The sequence below is a fragment of the Eulemur rufifrons genome, chromosome 18 (assembly GCF_041146395.1).
Source record: "Eulemur rufifrons isolate Redbay chromosome 18, OSU_ERuf_1, whole genome shotgun sequence".
Lineage (NCBI taxonomy): Eukaryota > Metazoa > Chordata > Mammalia > Primates > Lemuridae > Eulemur > Eulemur rufifrons.
The window spans coordinates 39,003,107-39,019,607 of NC_091000.1; the positions used below are offsets into that span (position 1 = coordinate 39,003,107).

Below are 16,501 nucleotides of genomic sequence, written 5' to 3' on the forward strand. Positions count from 1 at the left end.
TAACTGAAATAGATGTATGAAGGCTTCACCAGTGTTAAAATAACATTTTTATAAATAATATGAAATATATAATAATAAAATAGAATGTTAAATATGTACCCAATCACTATAATAATAATTTTGATTTAAGAATCTATAGCCCACTAATTATTTTAATAATGTTTAGAACTTGGTGAACATTTTAACTTAGATTAATAAAGGACAAAATATGAAAGCTGGAAAAAAATGGAATTTGGACATTTTCTTTCTGATGTTTATCTGTCATAGCATAGGACATGAATTTGTTATTTTGTTATTTCAATTAATGTCTAAAAGAAAGGATAAATACATGACGATACAACATTACTCTTGAGTTTTTTTTTATTTCAACTTATTGTGGGGGTACAAAAGTTTAGGTTATGTATATTGCCCATGCCCCCCCACCCTACTCTTGATTTTAATGGGCTCTTTTAAAACAGAGCTATGTGATTGCCTCAAAACATAAGCATTTATAATATATCATTAGTGAGTTACAATTTTAGTGGGTTCCTTGTAAGTAGGTCAGACTTTTTGTGCTTGGATTAAAAATGTTCTTTTCTCACACGTTCTTTGTGAGTTTATGTGACACCTACATTAGTTTACCAGAAATGAGATACACATCTCTTTTAGGAATGTCCTAATTTCCTGTCATTTTGTCCAATTAAACGAATTGAAGAACTTTAATGTTTCTAACCTAGGCCAATAGAGAACAATTAGTTGTATGACAAGTAAATAAGTTTTGCTGGGAAGATGTTGCTTAAGTGATAAAATGCTTCAGCCAACGAGTGATCCAAAAGATTAACTATTAACCAAGGGAAGGTAACCATTCTAAAGTCATTCCTAGCAGAGGACCCAGGTATATATAGGATTGAAGCTGTCTCAGTTAAGTCTGCTTGCAAAGGATCGTTTCTTGGAACTTCCACAAATCTAAAATCATGAAACATCTATCGTTGCTATTATTGTGTGTTTTTGTAGTTAAGTCCCAAGCTGTCGTGAGTGACTACGATGAAGAGGTGATTCTTTTAAAAAAAATTATTATATTATTATTGATGTTAATATAAAATGTAACAGTCATAATCGTTTGTGAATATTTTAATGAAATTAGCAGTGATTGTAGTTATGAAATTGAAGTATTAACCTCAGTGATTTACTATTTTATTTAAAGAATGTTTCATAGTATTTCTTATATAACAAACAAAATAATTTCTTGTTTTCTGGTTTGTCACTTTTATTTTCCCAGGATGATGATGGCTTAGCTAATGTAAGATGTGTTTTTCTCACTTGTTGTTATCCTGAGTTCTATGATTTTCATTTAGTTCTAGCAATACATTATTATGATTAAGAGGATGAGACCTGAAAATTTTACAAATGATAAAATAATAAAAGAATAGTATTTTAAAAGAAAAAAGCAGTGGTAGATAAGTTGCTCTATGGTGAAGGAGGGTAATATATAGCTCTGAGATTACTATTTATAAATGTGAATTATAACTAAATGTAAAAGCAGAATAGATCAAGTGTAACGTTAGAAAATGAAATATTATTTTTTTTCGGATGAGAACATTTAAATTAGAGATAGTGTGCATTGTTATGAAGATTAATGGTTATGAAACACAATCCAGTCTAATTAGTTGTTTGTTGAACAGTTTTTCCTCAAGTTTTATCTTTGCTAACTTGTTGCTATTATTTGAAGTTATCAAAAATACAGAAATACATTTGGAAAATGAGTAATTAAGATATTTAAATTTTATTAACAAATTTCTTATACATAGCGTAGTATTATCATACTAGAAATAAGAATACACAATAATATTTAAATAAAGTGATTTGTTTTGGCTCATTTGTCAAATTTGAAGGGAATTTAAATGCTTTAATTATCAGATTGTACATACAAAAAGGTAATTGTCTGGTTAATAGCATTAGATAAGAAAAATGTAAAGAACATGTAAAACTAAATTTTTGTAAGGTACTTTGCAAAGCACTTTCACATTCCTGCTTATCAACTAATCCTCACAGGGACAGTTTAATAGTTTTGGCTTCAAAATGGATCTTCTAGTTTTGGTTATTTCAATAAATGGTCTTTATAGACCCAAATACCCACATAATTTCTTTAAGGTTTTTTTTAAATTTCTTTTTCTCTAGTAAAGCCAAACCATCCATGCTACTTCTCTAATGGTACCCTAAAATAAAAAGTAAATAGTTTTCTTCTGTTATAACTTTATTTGTAATGAACAGGTGAATCACATTTCATAAAATTTGTGTTAGAGTGGATGAGCTCTGGCTGGGACCATTTCTTCGATGTGAATATGTATATCTCCTCCAAATCTTTACATGTTGAGGATGTGTATGGCTGACAGGTTAAGCAGGGAAATCTGGAACCAACCTGCCTAGGTTCTAATCTTAGCACCATCCCATATAAAGTTAAATAATATTATAACTTAATAAATAATTGACAATAAAATTTAAAATAGAGTTCATTCAATGACTTCTAGACTCAGAAAATTGCAAGAAAGCTCAGTTGTTGCTTCAAGTCTTGCCATTTGTTAATTTGTAATTAAGCTCCTAAGGATATAACTACTGAAAAAGAACATAAGATAATGTAGTTAATCCATGCCAAAACTTTTATATTGCAATGCATGTTTTGCACTTCATTATCTTTTGATGTAATATTTTTTAAGTTAGCAAGTAATTTTAATCATAGTGCACAAAACTTGAGAATTATTTTATTTTATTTTTTTATTTATTTTTTTTTTTTGTTGAGACAGAGTCTCACTTTGTTACCCAGGCTAGAGTGAGTGCCGTGGCGTCAGCTTAGCTCACAGCAACCTCAGACTCCTGGGCTTAAGCGATCCTACTGCCTCAGCCTCCCGAGTAGCTGGGACTACAGGCATGCGCCACTATGCCCGGCTAATTTTTTCTATATAGATTTTTAGTTGTCCATATAATGTCTTTCCATTTTTAGTAGAGACGGGGTCTCGCTCAGGCTGGTCTCGAACTCCTGACCTTGAGCAATCCACCCGCCTCGGCCTCCCAGAGTGCTAGGATTACAGGCGTGAGCCACCGCGCCCGGCCGAGAATTATTTTAAATGTGAGAAAATCATGGTGTTTGATAAAGAAATCATGTAGGGAATTTTAAGAGAACGTTTAACAAATAATTTTGTTGATAAGAATAAAAGTGCAATTGGAAGTGGAGAAGCCACCTAAATGCTAGTATCTGTTATGTGTGATACCAATAAAAATAATAATGAACACTTACAATGTATTATATTGAGGGTATCATAAGCAACAAGTCATTTAATTTGTACATTAATCTTAGAAGGCTGGTACAGACGATTACTATCCTTAGTTTACAGATGAGAAAACTGGGAGCAGATAAAGTAACTTGCCCAAAGTCTTATTGCTAGTTAAGTGGTAGGGTTAAGATCTCAACTCAAGCAGTCTGGTCCAGAGTACTTTATTAGGATCAAAAATTGTCTTATTACAAATAAATTCTAGGCCGGGCGCGGTGGCTCACGCCTGTAATCCTAGCACTCTGGGAGGCCGAGGCGGGTGGATTGCTCAAGGTCAGGAGTTCGAGACCAGCCTGAGCGAGACCCCGTCTCTACTAAAAATAGAAAGACATTATATGGACAACTAAAAATCTATATAGAAAAAATTAGCCGGGCATAGTGGCGCATGCCTGTAGTCCCAGCTACTCGGGAGGCTGAGGCAGTAGGATCGCTTAAGCCGAGGAGTCTGAGGTTGCTGTGAGCTAAGCTGACGCCACGGCACTCACTCTAGCCTGGGCAACAAAGTGAGACTCTGTGTCAACAAAAAAAAAAAAAAAAAACAAAAAACAAATAAATTCCAAGTAAAATTCACTTTTATTAAATCTTTATTGTCTCTTAAATATGATTATATAGAAGTTAGCCTAATCTTTGAGTCACAAAAATTAAAAGTGGGGAAATGATTAACAATAATTGTAAGAATTTAGTAATCCAAGTTTCATTCTTCTTGACAGTATAGATTCTTTCTATTTCTGTATATTCCAATGCATAGGCTTCAGAAATCTGAGGTCATCACTATTCCTAATTGGATGCAGCTTTGTCTTAAGCTCTCTTCTTAAAAACTACACTGTACAATAGCTTTATGTGCAGTTGGTCTTTCTATTGTTTTTGAACAATAAGCAATGATTGACCACCAACACCTAGCCAGTGGATGGACCCTAAGGAAATCATCCAGCTGGTGATAACCTCAATTGTAATAGGAGGGTGTTGGAATAGTTACATCTCAAAGCTTCTATAACACTGCATTTTATTTCTGCCTGGTTCTTTGTAGGGGCCTGATGTCCGTGGTCATCGACCCCTTGACAAGAAGAGAGAAGAGGCTCCCAGCCTGAGACCTGCCCCACCTCCCATCAGTGGAGGTGGCTATCGGGCTCGTCCAGCCAAAGCAGCTGCCACCCAGAAGAAACTGGAAAGAAAAGCCCCCGATGCTGGAGGCTGTCTTCATGCTGACCCAGAGCTGGTGGGTATACTGATGTTTCTGGCGGTGGTGGGTCTGTCCTGCAGAGAAAGCCTACATTCATCATGGCCTCCTACTGTTTTATTAGCCCACATTACTGTCCTGTTATTTTGTTGGTTTATTTTGGAAATACAATTCAAAACATAAACTTATTGGGCCTTTGGTTTAGGTTTCCTTTCTTGTTTTCTTTGATCTGGGCCCAAGATTACAAATTAGGATATGTGAGTGTTACCGTTACCTTTATATTTTGCCCACTTCTTTTGTTCAGGCAGTAAAATTTTCATAGCCCAATAACATTTCTTCTATAGTGAAGGATGTTTTTAATCTTCGTGAGAGTATGATGATGACTCTAGAATTTCTGGTTTTACATACAGAAAATCAAATAACAAATTTTTATACTGACTACTCCATATCATTGAATTTTTACTATGTGCTATTTTAATAAATACTCATAACCCAAATCCTTCATCTAACGCCTGGTATTTTTTCTTTGTTTGTAGGGGGTGTTGTGCCCCACAGGATGTCAGTTGCAAGAAGATTTGGTAAAACAGGAAAGAACAGTCAAAAACGGTGTTGATGAGTTACGTAATGACATGGATTCTATTTCCCAGACCTCCTCTTCCACCTTTCAGCACATGTTTTTGCTAAAAGACATGTGGCAAAAGAGGCAGAAGCAAATGAAAGGTAGATATACTTGTGCTTTCCGTTGGATTCTCAGTTATAAAATTGGAAGCTAGAATGCCATGAGAATGCATGATTTTGTGAAGATGGACATTTCTAGATTAGCCTAAGTAGCATTCATACTGCTTTCAGTATGCATGTGATTATCCAAAGGTCTTCGCTTAGGCACTTTTACCTGCAACTCGCCAGATAAGCACTATTCAGCTCTTAGTCCCAGTAGAGCATCAGCAAGGATGATTTTCTGTAAAAAATTTCACCAACTCCTAATTTTTAGTATACAAGAAACTTATGACTCTGAAGATAATATTCACAGAGTAAAGAAAAATTAGCATTTATAGATTTTTAACATTTGGGGTTTTTGAATATGAGAGAGTAACCCATGATATATTCAATTGTGTTATGGATAATGATGCTTAACATACGAGTCCTGAGATCTGAACGTTGAATGCTATTGGCTTGGTGGTTAGGAATCAGCTAGCATGTGAGCCTGGCATAGGCATCTCAGTGAATAGCATACCCAAATTTGGACATTTTTCAGAGAAGTGAAAGGACTCATGACATCTCTCTTGCAAATCTCAGGGCATGACTATACTTATGTGGGATGGAGAAGTAAATCAAGTGTATCGACTCTATAAGATGTTGAACTTCTGAAATGCAAGGTCCAAATACTGCTTTCTCCTCTTTTTCCTTACCACAGAAATAAACATCCTATTATATTTATTACTGGACATAATCTTTAGCTTATACTGTTGGTAAATGGCTAGTATGGTAGTTAGGCTACATGTGAATTTGTATATGCCATGGACCCAATAATTTCCCCTAAATATAACTGTATATCATGGATGCTTGGTGGTAGTTCAATGTTTATTACTTTATTCTCAGAAAATAAAAATCATAATTGTATAGTTAAATACATTCAGTTTTATGAGGCAAAAATACTAATGATTCCTACATAATTTCATTTTTCCAGATAATGAAAATGTAATAAATGAGTATTCCTCAGAACTGGAAAAGCACCGATTATATATAGATGAGACGGTGAACAATAACATCCCAACTAACTTTCGTGTGCTCCGTTCAATCCTGGAGGACCTGAGAAGCAAAATACAAAAATTAGAAACGGATGTCTCGGCTCAGATGGAATACTGCCGCACTCCATGCACTGTCAGTTGCAACGTCCCTGTGGTGTCTGGCAGAGGTAACTAGTTAATAAACGCATTTCTATAGGGTTCCAGAAGAACTCGCACTCTAAAAATAAGACCATTGAAAGAAAACAAACATCGAGTGGACTTTCCCCAATATCATAATGACATTGTAGTGCATCATGAAGATACCCTTATCAGGTTATTTTGACTTGGCCTGATGCGTTTGCCAGTCTTGGTGAGCAGGATGGAGTACAGCACAGTGACAGTGGCAGTTCCAGGGGTGGCTAATGTGTGTGTGTACCCACTTGCTTGAACAGATGTCAGGACCATGGATAGATGTAGGAGTTTCTCCATCTCGTGTGTTCTGGCAGTTTATGGATATCCCAGCACACAAAAGGTGGAGAAGGGCTTTTTTCATCCTCCTGGCAGATTGAACTCTTCAAAACTGAATTTGATTTTCAATAAAAGGAAGATCAATTTCTATAGTATTATTACTAATGTCTATACTAAAACATTCTTCAGTAACCTACATAATCAGTTATCTTAAAGAATTGGGGATTAAAGACCAAGTAATTATTTCACAGGCCCCCAAATATGATATGTTATCTTTTGTTTGCAGAATGTGAGGAAATTATCAGGAAAGGAGGTGAAACATCTGAAATGTACCTCATTCAGCCTGACAGTTCTGTCAAACCATATAGAGTATACTGTGATATGAACACAGATAATGGAGGTAAGCATTTGATAGTTGTTGGCCTATCATTCTGTAATTATTCTGATCCCACAAATGCCAGGAGACAAGACCTAGCTCTACTATAGCCAATAATGAGTCATTTGATTTGGAATCCAATCCAATATTTAAAAAGTTTTAAAATATCTATGATTCACAATTTGGGGTAAGATAAAGTACTTGCCATTTCCAAAGATTATGAGCATTTTCCTCCCATATTTATTTGCTTATTATATCTATTTTATAGCACCAAATATAGGTAGGCATAAAATGAATGGAAAGGACAGGGGATCCAGATATTCTTTTCAAAGTGACCTTATTTGTTATTGGTTAATATGTGTTATTTTTGTTTCTGTCAACCAAAGGATGGACAGTAATTCAGAACCGTCAAGATGGTAGTGTTGACTTTGGCAGGAAATGGGACCCATATAAGCAAGGATTTGGAAATATTGCAACCAACGAAGATAGCAAAAAGTACTGTGGCCTACCAGGTAAAAACTGCGAGTGAAAAATAAAATCATTCTATTTAAAATGGGATTGTTTTTTCCATTAAGAAAACATACAATGCTGAAAGGCTGTTTTTAGGTTGTAGGCAGTTAAGAGGAGTTTAATGACAAAAATGTGAAAGCTAAAGTAAGAAAGGCAGTTTTTTGTTTCTAGAAGTTTTATTTTTGGTGAGATTTTATTTTATTTTTCCTTTAGGTGAGTATTGGCTTGGAAACGATAAAATCAGCCAGCTCACCAAGATGGGACCCACAGAGCTCTTGATTGAAATGGAGGACTGGAAAGGAGATAAGGTAAAAGCTCAGTACGGGGGATTCACTGTGCAGAATGAGGCCAACAAGTACCAGCTCTCAGTGAACAAATACAAAGGGACGGCCGGCAATGCCCTCATGGAGGGAGCTTCTCAGCTGGTGGGAGAGAACAGAACCATGACCATTCACAACGGCATGTTCTTCAGCACGTATGACAGAGACAACGACGGCTGGTAGGTGTTGCCCTCTTAGCTTTAAAAGTCCCCACCAGTATTATTGCTCAGAATCATTCATAGCTATTATTATCAATAACTACCTTTTCGGGGGGCACTGTCAGTCACAGCACTAAGCTCTTTCTGTATCGTTGTAAAGCACTTCAACTGCGAGGTAGACATTGTTAGTCTCATTTTACAGATGAGGTTTAGAGAGAGTGACTTGCCCAAAGTCACACAACTGCTAAGAGACAGAACTGGAGTTCAAGTACAGTTACTTTGTGAGTAAGGGGCATTTAGATTAATATCTATATCTCTGTACTGTGTATATTAACCTTCATTTTGTTTCCTGGGGTTATCTAATACAAAGGGATCTAAAGACTGTCATTTCAGTATAAAGTAACCAGTGTGACCCTTAAACGAATTGGCCACATATGCCCAGTTCTCTCCCTTTCTTGCTATAGGGCAGAGAAGGCCTTTGGTGTATTAGTGTGACTCTGCATATAGAATACAAGAGAAGGAGTCACATGTGTGACTGAGCATGGCAGTCTTCTGTGGGTCCTCTGCAAAGAATTAACTTGACCACTATAGTGCTGTTTCTAATAACCCCAAATACATTTCCTTTCAGGCTAACTACAGATCCCAGAAAACAGTGTGCTAAAGAGGATGGTGGTGGATGGTGGTATAATAGATGTCACGCGTCCAATCCAAATGGCAGATACTACTGGGGTGGACAGTACACCTGGGACATGGCAAAGCACGGCACAGACGATGGCATAGTATGGATGAATTGGAAGGGGTCATGGTATTCAATGAAGAAAATGAGTATGAAGATCAGGCCCTTCTTCCCACAGCAATAGACCCCCCAAAATGTAGATTTTTACTCTTCTATATGTGACAACATTTTTGTACATTATGTTATTGGAATTTTCTTTCATACATTATATCCCTCTAAAACTCTCAAATGGTTGTGTGACTTTTTGGAAAAAGTATAGGTTAAATGACATTAAAAATAGCACACAATTTTCTTTTGTATTCTTCATTTATCTTGCTTACCAAGAAGTATCTAAAAGGATAGTGGTGGACAGTCAATGTTCATAATTTCAATTGTAGTTGATTGTGAAAAGTTTCAAATTAGGAAAGGGATCTTCTATCTGTGTAGGAAAACTGTGAAGCAAATTAAAAACTGAAGCTTAAAAGTCCACATTTAAAATTCTATTTATTTATGTAAGATCTATCACAGAAAACTGTCAAAAAGATTTATTAATTAAACCAGTCTCTGTTGCAATAAGTTAATGTTTCCTTATTTTGTGATCCGCTTGGCCAGTAAGTCAGGCTTTGCACTTGTAAGAAAAGAGAAGTATTCACAACCTCACATATCAAATAAACTGACCTTAAACATCTGAAGATTTAAAATTTTACTCTGTACCGTGGAAAAACCACTTCTCTGCTACTTCAGCAGACATTGGGATCAGGGATTCCAAGAGGACATTCAGGATCAAGTCTTCACCATGTGTTTTTTCAGGGAAATAGTGAAGTAGGAAGCAGAATTTGCCAGTTGCCCCTGGAAACTAGGACTACTCTTGCCCTCAGTTATGTTTTTCTTTTTTACATCATCACACCAGAACTAAAGTAGAAGTGGGTTTTCTATTCTTTCTACTTCTGCCCATGAAATGGGCATATCATCTCAACATTTCTTCACTCCAACTGCCCTGGGCAACCCTATGAGCCTAGGTCCTTCTTCCCCAATGTGTCATCATTGCGGCTCATTTTCATGGAACTCACTGTCCTGAAGCTCATCCTCTTAATCTTTGTATCTAAGCAAAGGTTATTAATTTCTGGCTTGGAGACACTGCCACTCTCTTAATCCCTCATCAAATTCAACGTCACATTTTACCTGGTTTCTCTGCCACAAATTCTGACCCACAGGAGCCTGTATTCACCTATTTTTCTGCCATGACATATATTATCCTAAAAATAGAAAACTGTGGCCAAGTCACTTTCCTACTTAATGTTAGCTCCTTGTAATCTATACCCAAATTCCTTAAATCTGTTTTTTTTTTTCCTTAGTTAGAGGTGAAAATGGTCCCAGTACCATCTCCTGGCCCCTTCACTATAGACCTCATTTTTGTCACAATGAATTTTTTTACTGCTCCAGCACAGGTCAGGCCCTTTTAAAATATTTTTCAGCAGCTTTATTGAGTATAATTGATATTTTAAAAAATCATTCACGTGTTTAACATATAGAATTTTATCAGTTAGGACATATAAATACACCCATGATACCTTCAGCACAATTAAGGAATTAAACATATCCATCACTTACCAAAGTTTCCTGTGTCCCTTTGTTTTAGTGTGTGTGTGTGTGTGTGTGTGTGTGTATGTGTTATGTGCATATGTGTGTGGGCAAGAACATTTAATCTGAACTCTACTCTTTTAAAATTTTTTAAGTACACAATACCATATTATTAACTATAGGCACTATGTTGTACAGCAGACATCTAGAACTTATTCAATGAGTATAAATGTAACTATATTCCCATTTCCTCCTTTCTCTTGTCCCCTGGCAACCACCATTTTATTTTGTTCTTCAAGTAGTTTGACTATTTTAGATATGTTATATAAGTGAAAGCAGGCTGTATCCTTGTACACTGTTGGTGAGAGTATAAAATGATGCTACTATGGAAAACAGTGTGAAGGTTCTTCAAAACATTAAAAGTTAGAATTACCATATGGTCCAGCAATCTCACTTCTGGGTATATATCCAAAAGAATGGAAATCAGAATCTCAAAGAGATATTTGTACACCCATGTTCATTACAGCACTATTCACAATGGTCAGGCCCTTCTATATGATTTCTCATCGTTCTTCTGCATTTAGGAACCAAGGGCAACAGCTAAGCAATGTACTCAGGAAGTGTCTTTTAAGCAAGCACAGATTCCTTACAAGGGCAAAAATATGGATGATATGAAAACCACCAGCTGTACTAGCTCAGCAGATGTTTCTGTTTAACCATTGCACACTTAATATCCTACATGCTGATCATCTAACCTGCAGACTTCTTTTACAAAATACAGATTTCTTGGTACTAACCTAGGTTTATTGTATCAGTGTTTCCATATGGAAAGAGCCTAAGCATCTCTGTTTTTAAATAAATATTCCCAAGAGTTTCTGACCACCGGCTGGATTTTGGAATTACTGGTAGAGGGTACATTAGTATTTATCTGAGACTCCCTTTATCTTTCTTATCTAGCAGCTTTCTCACTCATATCATGGCCATGAGGCAATATTATTTGGGCAAATAATCATCCTTGACATTATCATGACTTCATAGGTGACCACTGCCTATGGTTAAGACCGGACTTGGGTTTCACATGTCACCAAATGCTAGAACTACTATTACTACGATGCTGCCTCTCAGTCTCAGGTGATTCCCTACGTTGAACTTTGAGTTCTTTTGAAGTACAGAAAAAAATTACGGATGCTACCTATCGTTTGTACACAGAGCTGAAACTTTGATTTTTGAGTTTCGTTCTCCCCCTCACTGTTGCATGTGATGTGATGGCCCTGCTTGAAACTTCCCCTGGTGTACAGCTCTGCACCAAGTAGCAATGAGTTGGTACATAGTTATGGATACACATAGAAATGGAATCATTTATATGTATTTTTAAAATATTAATTAATTATGATTTTGAGCAATGAAAGTAGCCATATTATTTGTAGACATTTTGGGAAATTAGGACTACTGAAAATTTCAACACAAGCAGTGAAACAGCTAATATCTTGGTTTACGTTTTTCTTATTCTCCTGTACGTGTTTTAGTACCTGAATTTTTCACATTATATCACAGAAAGTTTTCCTATTATTTAATTTTTTCTATAATATTATTTTTTTTGTAATATGCTTTTAAATGGCCATGCAGTATTGCATCATGGGAATTTAAACAAGTCTCTGTCATTTCACAGTTAGTTTTTCTGACTTGTTTCTATTAAAGAGAATACTAAACTCAACATCCTTCTTCATAAACCTTTTTTCATATATAATACATTATATATTATTCATAATATACATTTATTTTATAATAGTACTTATACTTATATATTATATATTTTATAATAGTATTTATATATTATATTGTAAATATAATATATATTTATAATATTTTTATTCATTTATCTCTAGGATAAATTACTAGAAGCAGAATTTCTGGAGGGAATAAAAGGTTTTTGCATTTTAAAGATTTAAAAAAAAATATATATATATATAGTGCCAAATAACTCTCCAGAAAGATTGTGTCAATTTACCTCTGATGCACAGAATCACATGTTTATCACTTTTCTTCTCTCTTACTAATGTGGAATATTATGATTAAAATATTGAAATTACTTTACTTTTCATATCTTTAATTACTAGTACAAATAAGAGTTTTAAAAATGTTTCATGACCATTTGACTATCTTCTTTTGTGAATGGCCTATCCACGTCCTTTCCTCAATTTTCTATTAGCAAAATCATCTTTTCCACAAATTATTAATCATTATTTATGTAGGATAGCAATCAGGAACAGTATTATCCTATATTTATTCAAATATTTTAATTCCTAAGTGTTACACTGGGAGAGTCATATACTTAAGCAAATAATCTTAACTAGTACCAATATTAACCACTAGACTCTTTGCTCCCAACCAAGATGTGATCAACAGGCAATATTTTTTTTTATTTGTTGTCTGACTGAATTATATTTATTTCTCGCTCCCCCCAGCTTTTATTTTGAAAAGCATCAGCTCTACAGAGAAATTGCAAGAAGTTTAATGAATACCTCTCTACCCTTCCCCTAGCCCTAGCTTTACGAATTGTTTGCTTCATTTGCTTTATCTCTCCAAAGCAGACACTTTAATGCAGTTTTGCAACAGCCAGTGTAGGCATGCAACCTTGAGGTCGTAGACCTATTGGGGATTTAGACAAAGTGAAGTTAGCAAATATTTTCCAGAGTCCTCTGTTGCAATCATCACGTACCCACCTTCAGCCATGAGCTGGTGAATGAGGACACCACTGCTTAGTGATTGAACATTTTCAGCTCAAACTTAACAGGTTCTCTTAAGTTTTCTTGCCTCTGTGGTTTTGAATTGTTGATTTTACTATGTGGAAATGGAAGACATAATGTTCAGCTCTTGTTTGAGAATTAATTGGAGTCTCCTCCCCAGGTGCAAATTCTTCACCATGCTACTCCCCTCAGTGATGTTTAAGGCCTTTCCTGCCTTTATCCCCGATTATTTAAGCATTTTTTTCTATAAATGAGAATTATAAAGTACTTGGAATTCTGTTAAAAAAGAATCAATAAGTGAGATAATGAATGTATAAATAAATACATAAAATTAAAAGATATCTCAGAAATGGCATCTGTGTAAATTTCATTACCTACAAGTAACTTGTATTATTTTGATGACTACCAAAATCTCAATGTTGCTGCTTCTCAAGCTCTTCCAGCAAATAGTAAATGTTGTCTGGATATGAAAAGGATTTAATTCATGACTTTTATATCCTGCATGTACTTACATTGATATTGTGTCATTTTCTTTTAGGATTTTCTAGACATGATTTGAGATTGGTGAACTTGGTTGAGGGGTCTTCTTACTCTCATTCACCTGGCATCAGCTAACTAACTTGGAAATGTATTTTCTTTTGTTGGGGAACCTATGACAGAGTATAATTAGATCAGTAACACCACTGGGAAAATAATGAAAAACAAACAGTATATATAATAGTCTCATGTTTATTTATGAACTACAGTGGCATTATCCCACAATGAATAATAATAAATGATGTGTGGATCTTAGGTGGGTAGAGCCTGGAAGAGCAACACCACGAGCTTCATCCCCGGGTGCATTCCTTTTCATCACATTCTTTAACCTCCTTAAACTACTATTTTCTCACCTGAAAAGTCAATTCATAAAATGTTCTCACCTTTATTAGAGGAACTGTAGTAATTATTGATTATCAATTAAATGGGTTCTCATAATGTTTTTGTGAAACTCCTAATTCTTTTCTAAAGAGTTTCTGGAAGCTGAAAGTATATATGTAAGTGCAATACTTGAATTAAAATGTAAATAATCTCTTAACAAAAATTGAATATAACATCTTAATTAACTTAGTTATTATATATCACCAGATATAGAAGGAATTTATGCATTCTGTAGGAGATTGAAACAGATGACCTTAAAAGTTCCTTTTAACACTTAAATTCCTTAACTCACAAAAATTTATTGGGTCATTATTGGGTGGCAGGCCCTGTGTGAAGTACTGGATATAAAATACAGTTCCTGCACTTAAGAAAGGAACAATTAATTAAGAGATTTTTCTGGTGTACGGTGGCATACTAAACGAGATCCACAAAGACAGCTTTGGGCTCAAAGATGGAGATTGGTTTACCTAGGTGTGAAATTAAAATACAGCTGGGTGTTTTTGAATTCCTGACTCGGGATCAAAATTCCCAATTCAATGTTTTTCTGTCTAGCAGAGATATTCAAAACCATGTACTTTCTTGGCCAAATTTTCATGTCCATATTTATTTTGTTCATTCATTCACTAATTCATTCATTCATTCATCTGAGGACGATTTTGAAATGGATAACCTAAATAGAACTTATAGATTAAGGGAGAGAGGACATCATGAGTAAGTGAGCAGAAGTTAAGGAAAGATGAAACAATAATATTTTAAAAGTAAATGTAGAATAAATTGCGTTTTAAAAAATATTCATCTATTATTTATAAGAAAATTTTCTAAATAAAGTGAAAAAGACACTTTGAAAATAAAGGGACATGCAAGACTTAAGAAAAGGAGAAACAACAATAAAATAAAAAAGTAACATGTAACACACAAAATAAAATTATATAACACATAAAATAAAATTGTGTTTAAAAATTCATCCATTATTTTAGGAAAATTTCCTAAACAAAGTGATAAAAATATTGAAAATAAAATGATATGTCAAGATATCTAGGCAAATGCAAAGCAAAGGAAATCAGGAGTGATGACAATATTTATATTTGGCAAGGTGGAATTCAATTCCAAAAAAAGAAAACAGGAAAAAGAGGGACATTATGTAATGATAAGAAATATAATCCATACAGAAGATACAATAGTCAAAAACTTGCATGCATTAGATAATGAAGGAGCTGATCATACAAAATTCCTAACACTCAGAGATCACACACACACACAAAACCATAGAGTGAGATCTTACTATTAATATATACACACAGACACACACATACAAACATGTATGTGTAAATAAATATAATGACACATATATATTTCAGAATATGATAGATCAATTACACAAAATAGGAAAAGATACAAAATATTTAATAATATCAATAAGCCTGGTAAAATAGAATATTATAACCTATAAATATAAAAATATGCATTAGTTTTGCCCATGAAATATTTGTAAAAATTAGCCTGCACTGGTCCACAAAGAAAACCTTAAAAATTCTAAAACAGGATGAAATAGTTGATTAACAAAATTTATAAAATACTTGGAAACTAATAATTAAAAGATAACACACTCTAACCCCCTAAAAAAGTAACTAACTGGATTTTAAAACAAGAAAATTAGAGATTAAGAAAGACTTTTCTAAGTAGCCCCTAGAATTAAAAAAAAAGAAGTAAATATTAAAAGTACAATTTCTCCAGACTAAAAGAAAAAATGTGAGGGATAATAGTAAGAATATTTCATACTTCATCCAAAAGCTATTCTTTAAATATGAGCAAGGAGATATAAACATAGGAGAGAGTCTGTATATAGATTCAAAGGAAATTTTATACAAAAAAATTGAAATTTTAATTCTATGGACAAAGAATTCTTTATTTAATAAATGATCCCAATATAACTGGCTATCCATCCACAAGAAAACCAAAGTAGACTTTCTTCATAACATGTTAAAATAAATTCTAGATTAATTGAATATGAAATATAAAATTTAAAAACCATAAAAATATTAAAGGAAACATTTAAAACTTGTCTGTATTATCATGGAGTGGGTGAGACATTCTTATGTAGGACAGGACACATTATATAAATGTGCTCTGGCCCAAAGGAATTCAGTCTAGTGCTACAATAACATAAGCATGTTAGAAGTAGGGATAGACTATGCGGTTTTTGAGATATGAACAAAAACTGTGGAGGGCCCACAGGACAATTCAATTCATTCTATGATAGGCATTGGAAAAACATTCATAGATGCAGTATTATTTGAGCCTTTTTTAAAGGGAGGAATGGTGTCTTCTAGGCACAGAATCATTAAAGGACCTGGTTTTCCAGTACCAGTGAGAAATTCAATGTTACTGACATGTAGCATGAATAATTGCAGAGGTTGAAAATGGACCAATTTGTGAAACAGTTTATATGCAAAGCTAAGAAGTTTTAACTTAACCTTGATGTCTTTCTCCTGCTTCAAG

At 34.3% G+C, this 16,501-nt stretch overlaps 1 protein-coding gene across 1 annotated transcript; it reads left to right on the top strand.

Moving 5' to 3' along the window:
* Positions 1–896: 896 nt before the first annotated feature.
* On the top strand, positions 897–9,103 carry FGB (fibrinogen beta chain). The gene is made up of 8 exons (XM_069493537.1): positions 897–1,031; positions 4,333–4,521; positions 5,019–5,202; positions 6,170–6,397; positions 6,964–7,077; positions 7,440–7,565; positions 7,777–8,062; positions 8,670–9,103. Exons 1-8 carry the CDS (start codon positions 954–956, stop codon positions 8,899–8,901), a joined length of 1,437 nt encoding a protein of 478 aa, XP_069349638.1. The 5' UTR covers positions 897–953; the 3' UTR covers positions 8,902–9,103.
* The last annotated feature ends 7,398 nt before the right edge of the window (positions 9,104–16,501 follow it).